This window comes from Octodon degus, unplaced genomic scaffold, assembly GCF_000260255.1.
Source record: "Octodon degus isolate 3935 unplaced genomic scaffold, OctDeg1.0 scaffold00085, whole genome shotgun sequence".
Lineage (NCBI taxonomy): Eukaryota > Metazoa > Chordata > Mammalia > Rodentia > Octodontidae > Octodon > Octodon degus.
In genome coordinates this window covers 2118299-2142140 of record NW_004524661.1, presented here as the reverse complement: position 1 = coordinate 2142140, position 23842 = coordinate 2118299, and the positions used below count along the sequence as shown (strand labels likewise).

The following is a 23842-nucleotide window of genomic DNA, read 5'->3' as shown; positions in this document are numbered from 1 at the left end:
AATTCAGGGATTTCTTTTTTTATTTCCAGTCTGAGTTCCCCTATACCTTTCTGCAGCTGTTTCTTCATTTCAGAAGCCGTTGATTCATTGCTTTCAGCTGTGTGATTCCCAATTTGTTCTGTGTTAGTGTCCTCTGCACTTGTTACGGGTGGGCTTGGGTTCTGAGATTGCATTTTGTTTCTTCTCGTCATTTTGTGTAGCACTCTCTTCTGCCCTTTGGTGTAGATCTTTGTTGCAGTTATAACCTTAGCACGTACTGAAGTTCAGGTTCAGATCTACAAAGTTTGGATTTATCCAGCTGTGCCTGGCTTAGGTCTGGCTGCTGTGCTCAGCTCCTTCCTGCTGCTGCCCTTGGGGGTGAACCTGTTATGCCCCTCTGGCAAGATGTTCTGCTCCTGGACTAGGTGGGTAGTTCTATCCTCTATACTCTCTGCAGGGATTGCAGCTGCAGGGTTCACCCCAGGCCTGTATGCCAGGCCTGAGCTGAGCCTGGAGGGGACAAGGTGGAGTAGGTGGGAGAGGCAGCTGTCCTACACACTCACCAGGCCTGGGCTAGAACTGGATCTGGGGGTTCCTGGAACGCGGCAGAAATTCCTACACGGCAGGCAGGGTGGGGGAGGTGCTGTGGAGTGGTGGGGCACGTCCCAAGGTGGTGGAAGAGGGTCTCACCCCCGCTGCGCCTGGGCTGGGACCAGTAGTAGGTCCCCCTGGCGCAAAGTAGCCAGAAGCTCTCCCACACTCACCGGGCCTGGGCTAGGACTGGTATTGCTAGTATTTTGAACCCTTAGGCAATGACTACTTCTCTGAGTTACGTCCCACGTGTAGCTGGTTGTTGGATTTTGATCCTCTTGCAAGATCCTACCTCTTCCATTTTTTGTGGAGGTGAAGTTGTTGCCTGGTTGGCACAGCACCTGGTCCTTTGGCAGTGTGCCACAGTGTTTTCTATGACTCTATGTCATTCTCAGTTTTGGAATACCAGAATGAATAGCTGTTTAGAAGAACTGTGTCACTGTTCATTAACTTGGTACCATCAGGAAGAACAATAGCATCAAACACAGCCTAGAAAGGAACTGAGGAAACCATTAATTGGCACCTTGAACTGTTTGAACTAGATTTTTGGTTATATAACAAAATCTCTAGCAAACAAGAAAGTGTATATGTCCTTAGTGTATTAACTTTTCTCTCTCAAGGCTTAAAATTTAAAAGGGATTAGGGAGAAAATAGCTAAGTAGAAGAAGAGATTAGAATTAAGGCTCGAGGACAAAAGATCAGGTTAACTTTGGGAAAGTGGTGCAGTTGACTGGATAGAAAGAGAGACGAAAGAGTAACAAGCAGGACAGAACAAGAACCAGAAAGAGGCTAGAAACCACATTCACACATAATAGCAAGGTTAAACAGTAAAGAAGTGCAGACTCAGGACATAAGAGAGCCTCTGCTGTGACATCCTGTTACTAAGTGGGTTCCCAAAATTTCTCAAGGAGATTATGGGGCCACAGAGGAAAGTGATCAATAGTGTATAGTGTGTCCAGGAGAGGCACCTAGAAAGAAAAAATCCTCTCAGGCTTTCACAGAGAGCAAATTGGTCAAACAATGGCCGTGACTCATCTAGATGGCTGACACTGACAAAAGATCCACACAAGGTGCTGTACATGGATTTATCCCTCAGGGTAAATCCTGAGGGGATTTGACTGACCTTGTGAGATAGCAAAAGGTACATTTTTAGTCATATATGTCTTGCTTTAACTTGGTCTTAACCATCCAGCAGAAAAGGGTAACCACTAGGTATAAAAAGGAAAGCTATATTAATATGCTGAGATGTAAAAGACTCAAGTCAACAACTTCGGCCAATTGCCAGTTGTGCTAATAACTCACTCCTATCATGGACTATTGGACTACATTGGGCTATTTTGTTGAACTCAAGTACCTACCATCTGTGCTCTGGCAGGTCCTTTAAAGATTTCTCCAAATACAGCTTCTCTAACTGCAGTGGAACACTCATCTCTGACAAAACAAAACGAAAAAAGGGGGATATAAATAAAAGACCATTTTGTTGTGAAAAAAACATGCATATACAAGATAGGTTGTATATACAGCTACTTTCTCTTAGTTCAATGAGCAGAAAGGTTTGTACTAATATTATTTAGACAACATATCATGTCTGCATCCTGTCCTCTGAATAACTAATACGAAGACAACAATATGCAGTGTATTATTATAACTGTCCTACTAACCTCTTTTGAAACTGTTTCATTGCTATTTTATCTTTTTTCTCATTAAAATGAATAAAAAAAAAAGTCAAGGAAAGGAAAAAAACCCAAAGAAATAGGAAACAAAAAATCAAAATAACAGGAATGGTAAACAAACAATAAGAGAGAGAGATAAAGAAATTCACTTCCAGGTTTGTGTCTGCAGTCACTGGTAGACAGCATGTGGAGACAGATTTCAGATCTGTGCTGGTCTTCCCCAGCAAGGCAGAAGTAGCTTTTTAGCAGCATAGTAGATAATCTTGGCACCTTCTGCCCAAGACTAGATTCATTTTACCTACAGCCATCCATGCACCTTCTACGGGACTGAATCCATCTGGGAGCTACTAGATGGAGCTCACATCTTCTCTTAGTTCTGAGCTCAGCCGGCCCCTCTCAAAGATACCTTTTGGCCAGTCACTGTCTGTCACAGAAGAGCTGAGCCCTCAGCACTCACCGCCAGCTCTGCAGGCCTTCACATCCATTGCTTCCCCCACTGCTGCATGTTTCCATGCAGGCCTCCGTGGAGGCCTCTGGGGTTGCCAGCACTCACCGTACATATGCCCACAGGTTGGAACCACTCCTACCATGCAGTGAGTCTCCTCTCAAGGCGCCACCAGCGACCTCCTTCCTCATTGAGGTTTCTCTTTTCACTCTCTGTGGCTTCTGTGTGCACTGGAGATCCTTCTTTGGTCCAGGGCCGAACTTGTCTTCCTCTCGTTGCTATATTTCGGTGTGTGTACGGGGAGTTTCAGAGAGGCTGTTTTGCTGCTTACCACTCTGCCCTTTGGTGCGCCTTCTGCACTGTGCTTTTATGTCAGGCACTAAGTTCATTATCATGAATAATAAAAGGAGGAATTTAGATTGGGAGCTTTTTCCTCTTGCATTTTCTCTGAGATAGTGATCAGATTAGTCAATGATTATTTTTGTTTTGATGGAAATTTCCAAGAGCTTTGAAAATTAGATTCCAATAATAGTAGAAGTGCTTTCGAGAATTTTTGTTAATTCTGGAGCATCAAAAAGAAGTTCCTGGTTAAATATAACAAATACGAAGATCAAGAATTTTAGAGTGCATCATCCTTTTCTTTTTCTTTTTTAAAGAATACAAAATAGTTAAAAAAAAAGCATTGGAAGTGATACAGAATTTCACTAAACAAAGTAATAGGAATTCAACAGTGTTTGCTATTACATGATGTTATCTTTAAATTAGTTGTTTAGGTTACCAGATATAAAGGTACAAAATTGGTTAAAAACAAAGCAAAAAAAAAAAGTTATTAAAAAATTTAAAAAATAAGAATAAAAAGAAAAAAATTTAAACATTACCTGCTCCTTTCAAAAGACCAGCAGGAATCACCAGTATAATTATCCAAATCATCCTGCATATATACATAAATATATCTTTTTCTCTTCTTTCTTTTGTCCTTTGTCTTGTCCCAGTTTTTCCTTTCCATTGAACAAATTCTTTCCCTTTCTCAATATCTGTTGTACCTTTCAGGTTTTATTTACGCTTTCAGGTCCTCACACTAATGAGACAATATGATGTTTACACATGTGAGTCTGATTTATTTCACTTACCAATACAGTCTCTAGTTGTATCCATTTATCTACAAAAGTCTCAAAATAGGGCCAGCCTGATAGCTCAGCAGACTAAGGCACCTGCTTAGGTAGAGTGCAGTGGCCAGGGTTCAGTTGCCAGCGTGCTGAGATGGTGATTGAGACAGGACGTAGTAGTGCATGCCTGTAATCCCAGCGCTTGGGAGGCTGAAAACAGGAGAATCACTACAAGTCTGATCTATGAAGTGAGATCCTGTAAACCCTGTCCTAAAATACAGAAAAAAAAAGCCTCAAATTGATCTTTTTCTAGCGTACAATAATCCATTTTGTAAAAATACCACTTGTTTTTTATTCATTCATTCATTCATTCATTCATTCATTCAGGTGATAGGCATTTAGATTGTTTACAAGATTTAGCTGTGACAAATTGTGCTGCAATAAGAACGGAGCACATATAGTGCTGTGGTATGATGATTTTAGTTATTTTAGAAAAATATCTAGGAAGGAATTGCTGGCTTGAATGAATCTCCAATCCTAGGTTTTTGAGTAATCACCATGCTGACCTCTATAGTGGTTGTACCAATTTGCATTCATCAGCAATGGCGAAGGGTTCCTTTTTTTCCATAGCCTCTCCAGCATTTGTTATTGGTTGATTTCTTGATGATAGCTTTTCTTTCTGGTGTGAGATAGTATATCAGGATTGTTTGAATTTACATCTCATGAATGACCAGTGAACATACTTTCCATAAGTTTTTTATGGAAGATTTCAAAATAATATAGTTATAAAAAATTGAAAATATATTCAAGTACACTTGCCAGATACAATTACCCACAACTGTTGATTCCATATTCTCTGAGGTTTTTTTTCCCTGTATTTACATGTATATATTTCTTTTTCTTTTTCTGATACTGAAATCCTCTTGTCTTGATATCTTATTACTAATCTCAGGTCTAGCCATAGATTTTTTTGCTTTTATTTTTCATAAAACAGTATAAAAATGCTAACATTTGTTACTTAAGTATTTTTTTTTTTTACATAAATGTACTGTTTTCCCCTGGAATTACCTTTTGCACATTTCCTTGTTTTTCATTTTACTTATTATAAATAAAATAATGTTGAATTTTCTTACAACTTTATGTGTATCTGATTTCTTTGTTACGATAATTTTTTGGGGGTAGAATAACTATGTAAGGTACATACATATATTCAGCTTTTGAATGTAAAATCTTGTCCAATGGCTTTAAGTAAATTGGTGATAATTTATATTATCTATCTATCTATCTTTCTGTTTCTTTTTTCTTTTTTTGTCTTTTTGAGACAGGGTCTGTCTATGCAGTTCAGGCTGGTCTTGAGCTGACTTTGTAGCCAGGCTGTCTTGGACTCACAACAATCCTCCTGCTTCTGGAGGAGGGATTAGAAGGGTGTACCATCACACTCAGCTTATTATAATTATATACTATCAAAATACTTAATTTTACCTTCAGTAACAATGTAAATAACTATTATGGAACTTTTTTGCAGATTTGCTAGGTAATAATTGAGTATAAGTAATAATACAATTAAGTATATTAATGTGTATGTTTTCCTTTAGTATATATTTTTTCTATATATTAAGAGACTTTGTTAAGGTTATGGTTGAACTTTTCGAAGATATATATGTTTATGTATGAATTTATTTATATTTTAAAGCACCTGAAAGCAGGCACAGGGGCCAGGGGTTGAGACTGGGTATGGTAGTGCACGCCTGAATCCCAGCTCTTGGGAGGCTATAAACAGGCAGATCATAAGTCTGATCTAGTCGTGAGACCCTGGACACCCTGTAGACCCTTCCCCTAAATAATAATAATAATAATAATAATAATAATAATTTTATATGTATTTAAATTTGTAATGGTTCAATTTGAAGAATGTTAAGCTTGTTTTTGCCATGTAGGTTGCAATTTTTTTCCAATTAGTGTTTTTCTTTTAATTTTGTTTATAATTCATATTATACAAAATTTGTAATTGTTATATATTCAAGTCTTTCACCCTTTTAAAAATTTATTAACAAACTGTATGTATGTGCAATTTATGTACTGTAAAGTTGACCTGTTGAAATTTAACAGTTAAAAGGCTGGGGATATAGCTCAGTGGCATAAGCACCTGCCTGGCAAGAACAAGTTCCCAAGTTTGATCCCTGGTACTGCATAAAAGAGAAAACATAAATTTTAACAATTAAGTGTGCAGGTGCACAGCCATCATTATAGAGGCTTTGCTTTTAGTTTTAAAAATCTTTATTATTACATGTTTGCAGTGCATGATGCTTAAATTCCTCATGGGGACTTGGTTCATGTACACAATGCATCTTAAGTTCCCTTTTTACCCTCTTCCTCTCCCCTATTGTGGTTTTAGAACATTTCAGGCAACTCACTGTGTCTCTTTGTACTCAGTCCTTCTTCTTGTCTGCAGCCCAGGAATCTACTAATTTTGCTATCTGAAAACTTGTCATTCTTTTAAAAAATTTTTTTGGAGATGGGATGTTACTATGTTGTCCTGGCTGTTCTTGAACTTGGTGCAAATGACCGTCTGCGCATCTCAGCTTCCCAAATAGCTGTCATACTCTTTTAGTCTTTGGAGTATTTTAGGTCCTCTTATATTCTTCACTACAGTAAGCCAAGTACTTATGATTACAATTACTACCACTTTCTTCTAGAAGGTTGTGGTCTTGCAGGACAGATTATTAAATAATAGTTCCAATAAATAGATATTTACTAACTGATAAGTATGATAACAGACAAAGGATGGTGAATGATAAAGGAGGGACACCTGCTGGGCTGTGGCACTCTGGAAGCTTTTCTTGAGAAAGTGACACTTTGTGAAGGAGACTTGGAGACTGGGAAGGACCATCAGGTGGGGAGTTGGAAGAGCCTGCCTTGCAGAGAGGAGTGGGCACTGAAGCTCTGCGCCTGGAGGGCTGTGGGAAAAGAGGCAGATATCACTGAAAAAAATTTAAAAAAAATTTCCTATGCCATTTGTATTACTTTCTTTTTATTGTGCTGTTTTAAATACTTAAGTATTTGTATGTGATATTTACATAGTTATGTGCACTGTATAGGATGTTAGGGGTATAATTTGCTTGTTTTAAATATGTCTTACATAGTCTAACATTTTTGTGTATTGAACAGAGCAACAAAGTTGTGTGTGTGTGTGTGTTAATGTTCACACAGTTTTGGTATTTTTTCTTAGTCCCAGATGGAACATATGTTGAAAAATAAAGCTCTTAGAAATTATTGAACTTCCTTTAATTTTCCAAAGTAAGGACCATTCAAAGAAAACTGGTGTTGTTAAGCACATTTGGAGACTTTTTTAATTACTGCTGCTAATTAGGTGTATGACTTTACTGATGCCCCACGGACTTGCTCAGAAAATACCAGTTAGTGATAAAATTAAAGTTACTGCTCATCACTCCAGAATTCATTCTCTGTTTACAGGATTATATTGCTCTCTGTGTAAACAGAAAGTATGATATCACTGTTTTGTTTGCCAGCAGGGATAAAGGAAGCATAGAAACTATAAATCCTCATGGATCCCTGGCAGTCTCGATGACAATCCATCTTGGTATGTCACAGGACTTTTCATTTTTAGTTCTTGGTCACACATGTCAGATCAGCACTGTGAGAAGCAGGGCGGTCCTATTACCCTTGTTTAGTGAAATCATTTTCCACATTCAGGCTACCATTTTTGATTTTTTCTTCTGCACATGTCTTTTAATTTCCTACAGGCCTCTGTCTCTTGTGCTTGCAGGGAGCAGAATAAACTCAATTATGCTGTAGTAGTAAACAGCTTTCGAATCTAAGTGGCCTTGCACCCCAGTATTTCTTGTTCATTTTGCATATCATTTGTGGGTTGGCAAAAAAGTACTCATTAAAGTAATTACTCATTAAAGTAATTCAAGGATCCAAGAGCAGCTACCAGGTGGTGCTGTGCCAAAAGGAAAAAGTGTTCTGGAGGGAGTTGGCCTGGGCATGAATTGGTCCAGACTGGCAGTGACAGCCATCATCTTACTGGACAGAAGCAATCACGTGTTCATTCCAGGAAGTGAAAATAGGCCCAAAACGTTGGATTAGTGGAACAATCTGTAACTATTTGGCGAACAGCTCCATGACTAGCACACATTTATAGCTAGAGATCCATTTATATTTCATTGAGAAAACTAAAGTGCTTTCTAGTCACCAAAAAACCAAACAAAAAAACCAACCAACCAAACAAAGCATGCCTAAATAAAACAAAAGCAAAAGTCATGGAAGTTACTCACTTTCCAGTTGTCAAATTTACCATCCTGCCTGAATTTGTATCTTTCCCCTCCCTCTTTTCAGCCTATTGTAATATAGGAAGTAGGTCTTCTATCCAAATCACATTTCTGTCAGTAAGAAATTTTGAACACATATGGTGTGTGCCACTAAATGTTTATCCATAGCCTACCTGTCTATGGGGTTAAAAAAAAAATCAGCCTCAATTTTTAGGATTTCTGGTTTCTGTAGTCTGAATGCTGCCACCTTGGCCAGTTTCAAGCTGTTGGCACAGTGTAACTGAAGAGGTTGCTGGAAAGAAATGTACATGGAAAGCTGTCAAGAGTTGACATGAAGAGACTCCTGAAAACTACTTTTTGTCTTTAAAACGTTTTTTTTTTTTTTTTTTTTTTTTTAAATCTTCTGTTTATTTATTTGGTACAGGGACTCACTATGCTACTCAGACTTGAAGTGATCCTCCTGTGTCGCCTCCCCAGCACTGGGATATTAGTCTTATTAATCATATATGTAATGCATAAGTATTTTAGGAAAGCTTGATTTCTTTTTCCTTACATAAGTAAACACAAAACAACGCTTTTATTATTCCCTTCCTTTTCTCCAAACTCTAATGGCATATCCCTGCATGCCTCACATGGGAGATTGCTATTGTAGGTACTTTTGAGCTTTGGTTTTTCCATTATTCATCCTCTTTTGTGTCATCATTCTCTTCCTTTTGGATCATTTTTGTGACTATATCGACAAACTGTATTTGTACACTAGTGTCTTCCAGTATTGAAGGTGGACTCTTGACCTAACATTCCTTTTTATCAATAATTTTGTTTTTTTCTTCCCTGTCACAGCAAAACCACTCAGATATCTATACATGGCATTTCTGCTTCTTCCTATTTTATCCATCTAATTCTATCCCTACTACTTTGCTGAATGTGCCTTGTCATTGCCATCAATGATATCTGTATTGTGAAATCTAATGGGTAACTTGTTCTCATCTCACTTAACCTCCTCTTGAAATAGCTTCTCATGTGGCTTCTGCTTTAATAAATTCTTCTAGTTTTCTATGTGTTCTTGTGCTGAACCTTTTTCTACAACTCAGGAAATAATGTTGGTCCCTCTTCTATATTTTGACCATTTTCCTTGGTGATTCATCCATTTGTAGACTGTTGTGAATCAGCTATGTGCTGGTTCCCACTGTAGGCTCCTGGGCCCACTTTATCTTCTAATGTCCACCTGTGTATGTCCAATTGCCCTTTGCTACTTCCAACTGGGATTTCATAGCTAGATAGCCTAATGGTGACAACTCCAAAGTAAATCTCTTCATTCCTCCCTATTCTTGTCCATACTATTTCTGTTTTGCCTCAGCCTTACTTACTTAAAAAAGTAATTCTGTTATAAAATCCACACATCTGGAATTCATTCTTAACTTCTGTTTGTTTGTTTGTTTGTTTGAGATAGGGTCTCTTATATAGTTCAGGCTGGTCTTGAATTTACTGTGTAGCCCAGGGTAGCCTTGAACTCCCAGCTCAGCTTTCTTGAGTGCTGGGTGTGCAGGCATGAGCCACCACAGTGGGCTTTATCTTCTTTCTTTACCCCTCACATCTGCTCCATAATTACATCTTGTATCTATAAAATACATGTTTTATTTGTGCTTCTACCTTAATTCAGGCTCAACATTTTTATCCTAGATGGTCATAATAGCACCTGTTAGGATTTTCTACATTTTTCATTTGCCTCTTTCCAATCCATTCCTTACATAATAACTAAAAGTGATTTTTATAAAATATGAATCAAATTATTCTTCTCCCCTACATGCTTCAGGTATACTTAGAGAATCCTTAGGGTGACTTCTGAGGCTGTGTGTGTGATCTGGCCTCAGTCTCTCTCTTCATCCTCAGTACATATGAGTTTGCCTTTGGCTCCTATGCTTCAGTAAAACTGGCCTTCCTTTTGGCCTTAGATCTGGTTGGTCTGTTTCTTCAGTGCCTTCACAATTTTTGGTCTGTCTTCTGTATCTTTTTGAAGCATATTGCTTGGCTGGTTCCTTCTGTTTTGATGATTTCCATCTTAAACATAACCTCTGAAGAGATTCCTTCCTGTCCTCATGACAGATTTTCTGTGGTTTGTTTCCGTCCTAATACATATCACCATTTGATATTCTTTTTCCTTATTTATTGACTTGATTTGGTAGAAAGTTATGTGAGAGCAAGAGATAGCTGTCTGCTATCCATAAAAAAATGATCTTTTTGCTTTGGTTTTGTTTCAGTGGGAGCTGAAATACCCTAAGGTGATTCTCCGAGAAGCAGGCAGTGTGTCGGAAGAGCTCCACAAAGAGGTGCAGGAGGCCTTTCTCACATTGCACAAGCATGGCTGCTTATTTCGGGACCTAGTGAGGATCCAAGGCAAAGATATTCTCACTCCAGTGTCTCGCATCCTCATTGGGAATCCTGGCTGCACCTACAAGTACCTGAATACTAGGCTTTTTACAGTACCCTGGCCTGTTAAGGGGTCTGATGTAAGCTACACTGAGGCAGAGATTGCTGCTGCTTGTCGGACCTTTCTTAAGCTCAATGACTATCTGCAGATAGAAACCATCCAGGCTTTGGAAGAACTTGCTGTCAAAGAGAAGACCAATGAAGATGCCACGCCAGTGTGTATGACTGAGTTCCACAGAGTTGGGATGAGGTCATCCTGTGATGAAGCAGATACGAAGAGCAGAGCAGCATATAACGTCACTTTGCTGAATTTCATGGATCCTCAAAAGATGCCATATTTGAAAGAGGAGCCTTACTTTGGTATGGGGAAAATGGCAGTGAGCTGGCACCATGATGAAAACCTGGTGGACAGGTCAGCAGTAGCAGTGTACAGTTATAGCTGTGAAGGTACTGTCTGCCTGGGGAAAAGCAGCCCAACGTAATATGGCCAGAGTTTAGACTCTTAAAAACTGATGTGCATATGTATGTTTGCTATTGCTATGCATGTGTATGTGTGTATTTGTGTTGTGTGTACTTTGAGGCTTATCTCACTTATGTGTCTGCAGCATATACTTTTTTTCATCTTGCTGTGCTGTGTGGCTCACTGTTGCATGCACTCAGAATATTTTTGCATGTAAGTACTGCTGCCATATTTGTCTTTCCCATGCCCAGGAGAGCAGCATCTTGGATTCATCCAGCCAACTGCCTTTCTCTAAAGCTCGGAGTACTTGTACAGTTACTATAATTAACTGGCTGATCAAGGGCCGGGAAAAGAGAAATCTGTCAAATCTTTCCAGGCTCTCACAGGTGCACATTTCTTGTCTTGCCACAATATTTTACTGTGGTTGACATCACTATCTTGATGGGCATGATTTGTCAAGTATGGACTTGTTCCTGGTTTTGTATCATATTTACCACTGTCCTTCCTTGCCAGAAGCTACTGAGGTGACTTTCATAAGCAGGCATTCCTCCGTGTTCGCAAAGCTTTCCAGCTCCCTTCATAGTTTTGCAGTTTTAAATGGCATAGGGTTGCTGTGGCAGACTTGGTTTTGCTTTTTCTGAAATCTGGTTGCCTTAGAACAGAGATCATAGGCCACTCTTAATAGTCTACCCAAGCTTTCCTTTTTCTGTTGTTCAGTTTCTGTGCATCTGTAGTGATGGTGAAGCTTTTATGTGTTTTCAGCATTCCAGACAGCCTGCTGCTCATGCCTGCCATAGGTTTGCCACCACTGGTTTAGCATCCTCAGCCTCTCAGAATAGGATTACACACCAGGTACTTGGATGTACAAAGTCCAGCCAGGCCATCATTTTCTTTTTTGTTTGACTATTTGACAGAGGAATATATGATAGAATATTAACTCTCCTCTGTATTTTTAAGTCCATTTTTATTGTTACTTTCAGTGAGGTTTTTTTGTTTGTTTAATAAAATGATTGTTTCAGAGAAGAGCTTTTAGAGAAAAAAAAAAATGTCACAGTACTCTTAAAATTTCTTTGTCTCAAAAATTTCCCCAGGCATACTAGTATCCTTCCCTAATATTTTCAGTTCAAAACAAAGTACTAGTTTATTGGTACATTTTAGATATACATAATGATCCTATTCATCATAGAAAATTTGTACCCGTACATGCTATATTTTGATTCCTCTTTTTTCCCAATCCCCTCTTTTCCCTTTAACCCTCCCTTCCGTATTTAAAAAAGCTTCCCCCCATTTTATCCTTTTAGGTTAATTTTATATTTTAAAGGAAATAAAAAATAGATAAGACATTAGAATGATATAGAATTTAAGAAAAGATGATAGGGATTCAACAATGGTTGTTATATTGCACATTATTGTCTTCAAAGTAGTTGCTCAGATTACCAGATATAAACGCAAAATTGGTCAAATAAAATTTTAAGCATTAATAACTACTCCCTTCAATAAACCAATAGAAATTAGTACTACAATTATTTAGCTATCCTGTGTATATTCATATATATCCTTTTGAAATTTTTCTTTTCTTTTCCCTTCTTTCAGAGCTTGGAAATTTCACCAGTATCCCTGGCCTCTCGAATAGTAACACTGACCCAAGAAAAATCCTTTGAAGGGATTCAGTGCTGTCCTAATGGAAAGAACTGAGATCCTCTGATCTTATTAATAAGGCTTTGCCAGGGATTTAAGAACTATCACATCCAAGAACTCTGAAGTGAAGGAACAATTGAGTTTGTTACTCTCTTTCTTATGGAGGCAGCTTTCAGAAACTGTAGTAGTGGCATGTGATAGCACAAACTGCCACAAAGGTGTCTTTGTACTCCCATTTCTTCTCAGTCCTGCAGGTTAATAGTTCTATTGTACTTCCTTTACATGGGCGATCAAGTTGATTTTGAAATCTAGAATCTCTTTCAGAAAGGTACTAACATATTTTTAAGAATAGAATATAAACTATTCTATAGATAGAGTAGTTTAGACTGATAAAATATATAAATTGTGTCTCAATATAGAAATATTTATGCTTGCAGTCATAACCTAGAAGAGGGAACTATAAAATTGAGAACTATAAGAGCAGTATAATGCCTTTGTTTTCTTACCTGCAAGATTCCTGAAACTCTAATAATAATGCTAGTGCTGGGAGTTCCTGTGGTTTGAGCACCTACTGTATGCAAGGCACTATTGCAAACATTTCATCTTTTTCACAACAACCCTGTAAATGAAGTAGTAATTAAGAACAGTTGTGCTATGCATAATGACATTTTGATTGAAGAGTACCACATATACTGTTGGTGACTCCATAAGTTTATAATAGAGCTGCCAATTTTCTGTTGCCCATTGACTTTTTAATATTGTAAAACTACAAATAACTCATGCATTTTTGGTGATGCTGGAATAAACAGGCCTCTGGTGCTTCCAGTTGTATAAAATAATAGCATATACAATTAGATAACAATACTTTGAAGTGATCATATACTGGCTTATCTGTTTACTGTATCATACTTTGTTATTTTACAGTACTCATATTTATTTTACAAATTTACTATGAAACATTGCTGTGTTAAATAAAAACTGACATCATACATCTGATGTTTATTCTATCTCTTGACTGCATCAAGGCCATCTTGAGTGAGTTTGTCCTATACCATCTAGAATTGGGTAAGTACATTCTGGTATTTACACAGTGAAAAAGCTGCCTCATACCATATTTCTCAGAACATATGCCTGGTGTTAAGCAATGTAGGACTATACTAGTATTGTCATTTGACAGATGAGAAAACTGAGGCACAGAGGATGATTAATTTTTCATGGTTATACAGTTCATAATTGGCAGAGCTAGGATTTAAATCAAGACTGTCTGGTCTCCCAAGTCTTAACACCCAAGCCTGTGTACTTTACGAGTAGGTATTCCCTATCACAGTGGTGGAGCTATCTTTGGGATTTGGATTTTTAAAATAGCCACTGCTCAGAAAGGTTAAGGGGATCTGTTTGTCCTCCTTTAAAGTCCTGACACCTTCTCCCTCCAACTTCATTTCTCTTCTACATCTGCTATAATTTTCTAGCACATAACTCTCAGTGATTAGAATCTGTTAAGTAACTTATTCTATAAAATGGAACCTCTTTCAGGTCTCTACCTATTTGTGTGATTTGGGGCCAGATGTCATACAAATTAAATGCCTTGAAACTCTGGTGGATGCATTTTTTCCAAGAGACAAGATGTTTAGTTCTCTGGCCTGCTTATATTCCTTCCCAAACTATGCTAAGGGTGGATGTGAAGAGATGGCAGTTGGGTTAAAAATCCTGTTTAGGGGTGGGTAGGGCTTAAGAGGGTCACAGATGTCCTTAAACATGTTTGGTAAGCAGTTGCTAAGGGAAGTTCAGTTAGCTGTTCTAGATAGTACTAGGTCCAAAGGTGAATCAAATGCACTCCTTGCCTTGAGAAAACATCTGATTGTAGAGTTTTGTGATGTTGATTATGAAATGGTAACCCTTAGATCTGGAGGAGACTTCTGAAATCACTTCTGAGGGGAGCAGGAAAGTAACTTGCCCAAGGTCCTATATTTACTTGATGACAAGATCAGGGATGTCAGTTGCAAAGTGTTGCTTTCCCCTGGAGAAGTTCACATCAAATGCATTGGGAGTTTAGATTTAGAAGTCTTTACCTTCTGCTGGAAATAAATTTAGTTGAAGCTTCAGGTCTTTCAGGACTTTGCTTGCAATATCTTTTCCCAGAAAAGTCTTCTCACAGATTTATAATCAGCCAGTCATTTCCCTTTGGTTTATTTTCATGAATAAAGGTCACTGAGAAGTAATTTGTATAGGATATGTGTAATTATATACTAAATTCGTTGGCTTTCACATGAATTTCTAGTTAATAGATATCTCCAGAAGGAAGATTGAAATGGTACAATTTTTAATCAGGAATGGCTTCAGGGAACCGTATGTAAATAGGCAGAGTATTTGATTTTCCTATTCTAGCTTTGCTGGCAATTGCTTGTTACTCCTAGGTGTAAAAATGGATTTGAGCAGTGAAGGCATTAAAACCCATTGCTTAATATGGTCTAATACCTTGTTCTTTGACTGGAATACTATCAGAAACATCAGTTAGACAATAATTGTTGGTTACCATTTTTGTTTATTTGTACTGAAGGAAACATTTTCTATGATACTGTTTTTAATATAGCAAAAGCAGTTTTAAATATTTTTACTAGTGCCATGTATTACATGTTCTCTCCATCATTTTCTAGTCTCCCCTGAAGGGCTAAGGAGGCTCACAGAATGTATCATGTTGTGTATTTTCTTTAGCCTAGAAAGTAGGTACTTTGCAGTGATTTTCCTGGAACTATGGGATTTCTAATTTCTAATTAAGTCTCTGATGTGGGAAAAGTAGAATCCTTTCATGGATAGAAATATGTTTTTATAATTCTTGAATATCTATTTAGAAATGAGTTTTCTGTATTCTTTGAGATTATTGAACACTAGATTATAATTGCAGCGAGGGGTTTTTTCCCTTGTAAACATCCCCTCACAGATCACTAGACCTGTGTTTGTTTTATTGCATCATGCCATGTCCTGACAGTTACTCTGAAAGTCTTAAGAGATAACTCAGTAGTGAGGAGTTGTGAGTTGGTCCTGCAACTCACTTTCTTTTTGGCCTCCTATGAAATTATTCATTTAACAATTCACATTTCTTATTTGCTAAGCACTCTTCTAGAAATTGGGTATATAACAATGAATAAAACACAGAATTCCTTTCCCTCATTAAATTTATTTGAGTAAGAGAGATAGAAAACTTAAAAAATATGTTGTTAAAGTAAGGGACAGGCCTGCAGCCTTAGGCTGAGATGATATGTAGAGTCTCTTTCAGAAGGCAGAATCTGAGCAAAGTCTGGAAAGAATGCATCAATTAGAAATTTGAAGGGAAAACTCTCACAGAGAATGTGGAGCACAAATGGAACTCCATGGAACATGCTTGGAACTTTTTGCAAGCAACAAGTGTGGATGGAATAGAGTAAGAGAAAGGGAAAAAGGAGCAGAAGTGAAGACAGAAAGGTGAGGATGTGGAAAGCAGAAGATAGGATTCTGTAATAGCATAATACAAGGTAATGGACTCATAGTTGGAATGTGACTCAGTTGGAGTATTAAATACAGGAGAAGCTGCATTGTGATTGGAGTTGAAAGAGGATGACACAGTAAATCCAGATGATGACCAGGTTAAAAGAGGAAGAGGTGGTAAGAAGTTTGTAAGTACATTCCCAATGAGAGAGAGAGAGAGAGAGAGAGAGAGAGAGAGAGAGAGAGAGAGAGAGAGAGAATTTCAGTGCAAGTGAGGAAGGAAGACCAGAAGTATCACCACACATTTATCAAGAAAGGATAGGGGGCTGGGGAGATGGCTCAGTGGAATAAGCGCTTTCCTGGCAAGGGCAAGGGCCTGAGTTCAATCCCAGGTTCCACAAAAAAAAAAAAAAAAAAAAAAAAAAAAAAGGATAAACCAACAGGAATACCTAACTTCCTTTCTTCTCTCAATAATAGCTTTATCCAGATATAATTGATGTACAAGTACACTGTACTGCATATCTCACATTTACAGTTTCCTACATTTAAACACATCTGTGAAATTATCCCTACATGCATGTTACGGTTTGTGTCTAGTTGTCCCTCTTAAGCCTCATGCAGTCATTGGGGTGGCTTCTAGAGTTTGTGATTAATTCATAATCTGAGATTATGAGTGTGAGTGCTGCTGGGATTACAGGTGTGAGTGCTACACTGCCTTGGGGTGGATAGCCTGGATGCAGTAGAAGGAAGGGAAAGAGCTTGCTCTCTGTGTCTGCTGCCCCTGCTGCTCCCTTTTTGCTTTTGCTGTTTTGCTATTTCCCACCTCCACGAGCTGCTGTCCTCTGCCATGTGTCACCCTGCCTTGGAGCCAGCAGGGTATGGACTGAAACCTTTGCAAACTGAAAGCTAAATAAGCCTCCTGTTCCTTAATTCTGGTGGTCAGATATTTTGTCCTAGCAGCGAGAAAAAAATTAACTGAGACAATACACATATCCATGAACCAGGGTTTTCTTATACCCCTTTGCTGTCCTTCTTTTCTGTCTTTAGTCAACCACTGACTGGCTGTCACTAGCCATTTTTATAAATTTTATGTATTAAAATTTTTTTTATGTATTTGGTTCAGAGTCTACAGGGTTTCACTACACAGATTGGACTCCTAGTGATCCTCCTGTTTTCAGCCTCCCAAGCACTGAGATTATAGGTGCATGCCACCATGCCCAGTCTCAGTCACTGTCTCAGCGTTTCCTGGGGGTGGGGCAGGCCAGGGATCAAACCCTAGGCCCCTGCATCTGCCTAAGCAGGCACTTTAATCTGTTGAGCTATCTGGCTGGCCCTTCTTTATGTATAATTCTAGAATTATACATATGCAGTAGTTATTTTGGTTTGGCTTTTTTTACATAGCATAATTATTATGAGATTCATCCATATAGTTGTGTGTACCAGTAATTTAATTTCCCTTTTTATTCTTTATTGTGATAAAAATTGTTTAAGATTTACTATTATAATTTTAAATATATAGTTTAGTAGCATTAAGTACATTCATGTTGTTTGCCCATCACAACTACATATCTCCAGAATATTTGCATCATTTCATACTGAAATTCTGTCCCCATTAAACAATGATTCTCATTTCTGGTCTTCATCTTTTCATGACCATGAGTTCTACTTCCTGTCTCTGTATGTGACTACTCTAGTACCTAGTGCAAGTGACATCACACATGTTTTGTCTTTGTGTTAGGTTTATTTCACTGAATATATTCTCCTCAAGATGTGTCCATAACACATAGTAGAATTTTATTCTTCTTAAAGACTTAAAAAATTACGTTGCATGTGTGTGCTATATTTTGTTCACTATCAGTGGATATTTGGGTGTTTCTATCTTTGGTTGTTATGAATAATACTCTTAAGTTATCTGAGCCTTTGCTTTTACTTGTTTTGTATATACTGTGTACATAGGTGGAATTGCTGGATGAAGTGATTAGTACTATTTTGTATGACTGCCATACTTTTTCCACAGCAACAGTACTATCTTATATATCACCAGCACTACAGAAGGGTTATTTCTTCTCTACACGTATGTTAAACCTTCTTGTCTTCTAGTGTTTGATAATAGCCATGCTAATGGGTGTGGAGTGATTTATCATTGTGGTTTTCATTTATATTTACCTATTGATGGATGATACTGAGTATCTTTTCATATCCTTATTTGCCATTTATATATCTTCTTTGGAGAAATATCCATTCAAATCCTTTGTCCATTTTTGAATTGGGGTTTTATTAAGCTTTTGGGTTTTTTTTGCACTGGGAATTGAACTTAGGACCTTGTGCTTGCCAGGCAGGTCCTATACCACCAAGGTACATCCTTGGCCCAGCTTGAGTTGGGGTTTTAATGAATTCTTTATATGTTCTAGGTATTGATTCCTTATTAGATATGTGGTTTGCAAATATTTTCTCTAACAAAACTAAATATTGACTCTCTTGATGTGATAAGTAAGGGGTAACAGGCAAACTGGAACAGAACAATTTTTATTGTTTATGATATTGTCAGGCACTTTAATTCTGTATTATTGGTTGAATAATTTATATTGATATTAATTAGTCATGGGAGCTTAGCCAAATTACCTAATTCTTTATGATTTTTTTTAATTTTTAAAATAATTAGGACAATACTTGTCTAAGGATTTTGAGAATTAAATATAGGTGAACTACAATGTTTAATTATATACTGTGTACTACAATGTTTAGTACACAGTAAGCATTGAAAAATTGTTACTTTTAATTTTAATTTAAATTATCCTATTGGTATAATTATAGAAATTTAAAAGCTTCTATTATGTTTGCTTAAACAATAGTTATCTATGCCTTTTCTCTACATTTTCATTTCCCCTGAGGCGGTCATTTCTAATCTTTCTGTCAGTGCTATTGGAAAGTAGTAAAATACTTCGTGTTAAGCATTTTCTGTTGGCTTCAAGATATGGAAATGAAGAATTTACTTATCTTTCTTTTCTCTGCCTGCCTGCCTACATGTGCATGCTCTTCTGATTTCTCTATGTTCCCATTATAGATGTGTTATAATTTTGATTGTACTAGCATTTTCAGCCTTTGTAGTTATCATGTCAGTGAAAATGCAGTTCCGAGATTATATTCATTTGTTGTCAGTTTACCTTGTAATTTTTTCTGTAATTTTGGCCTTGGATTTTGGATTTTTGGATAGCTGTTTTGTACTCACCACTTATTATATTCTAAGCTCCCTAACTGGTTGTTTAACTCTCCTCAAGTGCTTCAGAATCATCAGATGTTTTGTCAGTTTCTTGTCTTGTAGGAATGTCTTCTACAGTCTTCCTGTCTCTTCAGGCCAGGACTGGTTGCTTTCTATGCATGATATGTGGCTTTCCCGTTTTGTGTTATGTCTTCATCTTAATCCAGAGGATTGTTTTCACATATTTCCTTTGTCTATTCTTCAGAGTCTTGCATCCTAGGTCTTTCACTTTATTTGACTAACTTATGAAGACATAAATTATTGTGACTTTGAATGCCTTACGTCATCTTCATTGTACTTTAAAAGTTGTATCAGTCAGCTTTTTGTTGCTCTGACAAAAAATCTGAATACACAATTGAAAGATAGAAAGATTTATCTTGATTCAGAATTTCAGAGCTTTCACTGCACTTGGTTGGCATCCAAGCAGGAAGAGAATAGCAGAAAGGTGTGGAATGGGGAAGAGGCTCATCTTGTGACAGCCGGGAAGCAGAGAGGGTTGGAAAAGAGCCAGAAAGAAGACACACCCTTTAGAGTTACTCCTCTCATGACCTGCTTCCTCCAACCAAGCCCTGTCCCGTAATTACACATTTGGCTGTGGTCATCACTGACAATGGAGTTAACACCCCTGTGATCCAGTCACCTTCTGAAAACGTGAGTTTGAGGAAGGAGACACATTTCATATTTAAACCATAACAATGTGTGTATAGCCTTTGTGTATGGAAATGTTGGTAGAAAATAATTTTTCTTCAGAATTGTGAGGACGTTGCATCACTATCATTATCTTCTTGTTGAGAGTTCTCATTTTTTTTCATTCTATGTTACTGTCTTGTGGATGCTTTTCTACTCTTACGATATCACAGTGATACTTTTTCATCTCATATGCTGCCATTTTTAGCTCTTTCAATATGAAAATGCATATCCTTCAGTTGCTGAACATTTTGTTGAATTACTTTAACTGTTTTCATCCTCTCCAATTTTGTCCTCTCTTTGGATTCCATGATTTAATTGTTGAACTTCTAATTGTTAATATTTTCTGTTTGAATTTTTATCTCCTTTGTAAGATTTCCTAAACTTTATCTTCCAACCTGTGTGTTGACTTTTTAAAAGTAAAATGTAAATGTTTTAACATATTTTGACTAATTGCCACTGAGTGAATGTCTCTACCACCCAAATCAAGAAATAAAACAATACACATTCTAGAAATACTCTTCCCCAGTGTCTACTGTAAACACTGTCCTAACTCTAAACTTATAACTCATTTTATGCATGCTTGAATTAGCAAGATTCTTCAAGGTATGATTTACATATTGCTTTTTAGTGTGTTCAAATAATGGAAAATGAATATTTCTTGTTCTAAATTATTTTTTTAAATTTTATTTTATTTTGAAAAGTAAAAGCAAAGCAAGAATAAAAATCAGAAACAAAGAAACAGCAACATACAACAGTATATATGTTAGAGATTTTCAAAGAATAGCTGATTAACAGTGGTTGATATATTGTCTATTTTATCATCAAATTTGTTGCTCATGTTGCTCTAAATTAGTATCTGTTTTTCTTTTTCTCCTCAACTGTTTATTACTTTGTGTTTATGATGTCATCGTAAATAGCTTCCTGTGGGGGGATTGGTATATGTACGTACATTCACATCTTGAGCCTTTATATTTCCTCTTTCTCTCACGTCCCTATCATTTGCCCCTCTCCCCACATCCCGTCCCATCCTTTCAAACAACCGTTTGATCCCTTGATCCTTTTCATTGTTCTTTTAGTCTAAATTTCATTACTGTATACTCTGATCTTTATGTATTTGCTGTTCTTGAGAAATATGTACTGTTTGGTAACAGTGTGGCCACTGTCCAAAACCTATTAATTTCTGCAGCTGCAATCCCTGCAGTATTAGCATTCTTTTGATAGCAGGTAAACAGCCTTACTGCAGCTAAACAGGCTTAATTTTAAATGGTAAGGCGTTATCTCAGTGCTAAGACCAGCGATCTCACTGACTTCAGATAGACCTGTTTGCCAGCGATCTCACTGACTTCAGATAGACCTTGTTTGATTAGTATGTGCTGCACCCTTTCTCTTCTACCTCATGGTTTCCAAATACCTACCTGCCCCTGCCTTTTGTGTCCACAGCCACCTTTTTTCATAGGGATTGAGAAAGAGGGACACTGGTTTGTGGATATGCATTTTGAACCCTGGATAAAACTTTACTCAAAGCTGGTTGAGCAAATAATTATCTTTTGATTAAGCTTGTTTGGTTCTGGTCTTCTTTATTATGCACAATATGAAAGTGTTCTGTAAGTCTCCAAAACACTCTCCGCATCTTCCTAAAGTTGCCCAGGAATGAGATCTTCTATTGTTATAAGCTCAGAGTTGGAGACCACATTGTTGAGAAGTATCTTGCTTCCTTTCCTTATTTTATGTTTTACTTCACATAATGTCATGATTTTGAAGCTTTATTCAAGGGCCCCCAAAGCAATTTTTCTCTCCTTTTCTCACTTTCACTTTTCCCCCTAAGTCCATGAACATGATGTAATGAGGGTCTCCTATATATGTGAATATTTTTATCTTGAATTTTTTTCCCGAAATACTTAATCTGAAAACTGACAGAGCTAGACAGCATGTTGAAGGGCCTTAGATATTTCCGTAAAGAGTTCTCGGTATTTCACCTGAAATCCCAGAAAACTTATAATTAATTTTACAATTTATCCCTGTCAAGGGACTTCGTTTTCTTGAATTGTCGTTTCAAGGCACACAGGCCCAGCTTCTTGTAAAAGATTCTGAGCTGAGGCTGATTAACTTTTCCTCCTTTCAAACTTTTCTATATTCTCCATTTCTTCAGACTGTTCATTCCTCACTAGCTGAGAAAGGTGTATGACCTGTGTTGGCAGCAGGCTTGACATCTTGTTCTTCCTAAACAATCAAGGAAAGCACTTCTGAAGAAGATCTCTGGCACAGCAGCCCGTCTTTGGCTAAATTTCCTTTCTTATGAATGTGCTTCTCCTGTCATGTTTCTTAAATGTTCTCTGGCTGATATGGTACCCATTTGCCATGACTTTGAGACCTTGTCCAGAAAAAGTAAATGAAGTCTGCACAGAGTAGCTTGCTTTTACCTTCCAGAGAGATCATTCTGGAAAACAAATCTGACCCATTATAAAGGTTTTGGTGTCACTCACTAGCACATGGGTCTGTGGGATACCTTTCTACCTCTTTTCTTGCAAGTCCATGAGGTCCATGTGACATTCCTGCAACCCAGAACTGATTGTGTTCTTATAGTTAAACACACACATGTGTACACACACATGTGCATGCACACACACACACACACACATTCCATTTCCCTTTGAGAATGTGTCTTTCCTGCCACTTTCCCCTTTTGTCTCTCTCCAGCTTTTTCTTTAACAAAACAACAACAACAATAATTCCTATCCTAGGCCCTAGAATGCCATAGTTCCACACTGGCCAGATAAGACAGCATTACTAATTGACCATGTTTAACTTTTGAATTTCTTCTGCCTCAAGAACCTGCTCTTGTAGGGCCTTCTAGATGTGGAGGTCAAGGAAGCAGAAAATATAATTATTTTGGTGGAAGTCTTAGAAATACTCCCTTTTAGCTAAAAGGAAATAGAGGTTCAGAAATGGACCCTTTTTTAAATTTGTGGTGATTAATATATAATTATATCTCATGAAAATTAGTGACGTGTAATTAATTATGTATTTTATTTAATATGGTAGTTTTTTGAGTACATTTTATCTGATAGCACTATACTGTCATGCTGAGGCTTCTGTCTTTCTAGTATAACTGTGGTTTCATATAGTATTAAAAGTGTAAACAAAAATAATTGATGACATTAATCCTTAATTAAATGGAATCTTTTTTTCTCGAAAGCTAATTAGTGTGACAGTTAAACAGACTAGTTGTTTTGAGAAGATCTGGACATTTTAAACTTGATTTTTAAGATTGGCATTCTTTTGTATTTTTGTTGTATCATTTACTTTTTTTTTTTTTTTTTTAACATTTTGGATTGTGGGAGCTGGGAGTGCACCAAAGACACTGAGACACTAAAAGCTCCAATTTTGCTGAAGCTTAAAAGGGCAAGTAGGAACCCATTGCCTCTGCTTGTTTCCAAAATAACACGGGGCAAGAGTAATCAGTTGCAGTTGCTGTAGATAATTACAAGTTGACTTTACTGAGAAAGTGAGTAACATTATACTTAAGCAATAAAATATTTATCAGACATACAACTTCTCCCTTTGCAGCCCAAAGCCCTCAACACAACATCATTTTAATGAGCACATTTCAGAGGTGCTGGATTTATGGGAGACACCAGGAAACACTGATTGGAATTGCTGTCTCTTGTTGTTCAGGACTTTATCAGTGCCAGATTGAGAAAAGTGCCAGGATGAAAGTTAGACTGAAAAGTAGCAGACCAGCCTGTTACAAAGATCACTTAGTAGAAGGTTCAGACTCAAGGGTGTTAAAAGTATCTGAGAAGCATTGTCTCTTAAATTT

The 23842-nt window shown here is 37.3% G+C and overlaps 1 protein-coding gene across 3 annotated transcripts in view; it reads left to right on the top strand.

Annotated features, from left to right (window-relative positions):
• Nucleotides 1-23842, top strand: part of Fto (FTO, alpha-ketoglutarate dependent dioxygenase) — a 442060-nt gene that overhangs the window by 158951 nt on the left and 259267 nt on the right. For all 3 annotated transcript variants that reach the window (XR_002822291.1, XM_023721791.1, XM_023721790.1), the window contains one exon: nucleotides 10345-10960. Coding sequence is in view for 2 of the 3 variants with exons in the window: in XM_023721791.1 (XP_023577559.1) it covers nucleotides 10345-10960 (616 nt within the window). In the remaining variant the exon portion in view is untranslated. The remainder of the gene's footprint in view (nucleotides 1-10344; nucleotides 10961-23842) is intronic.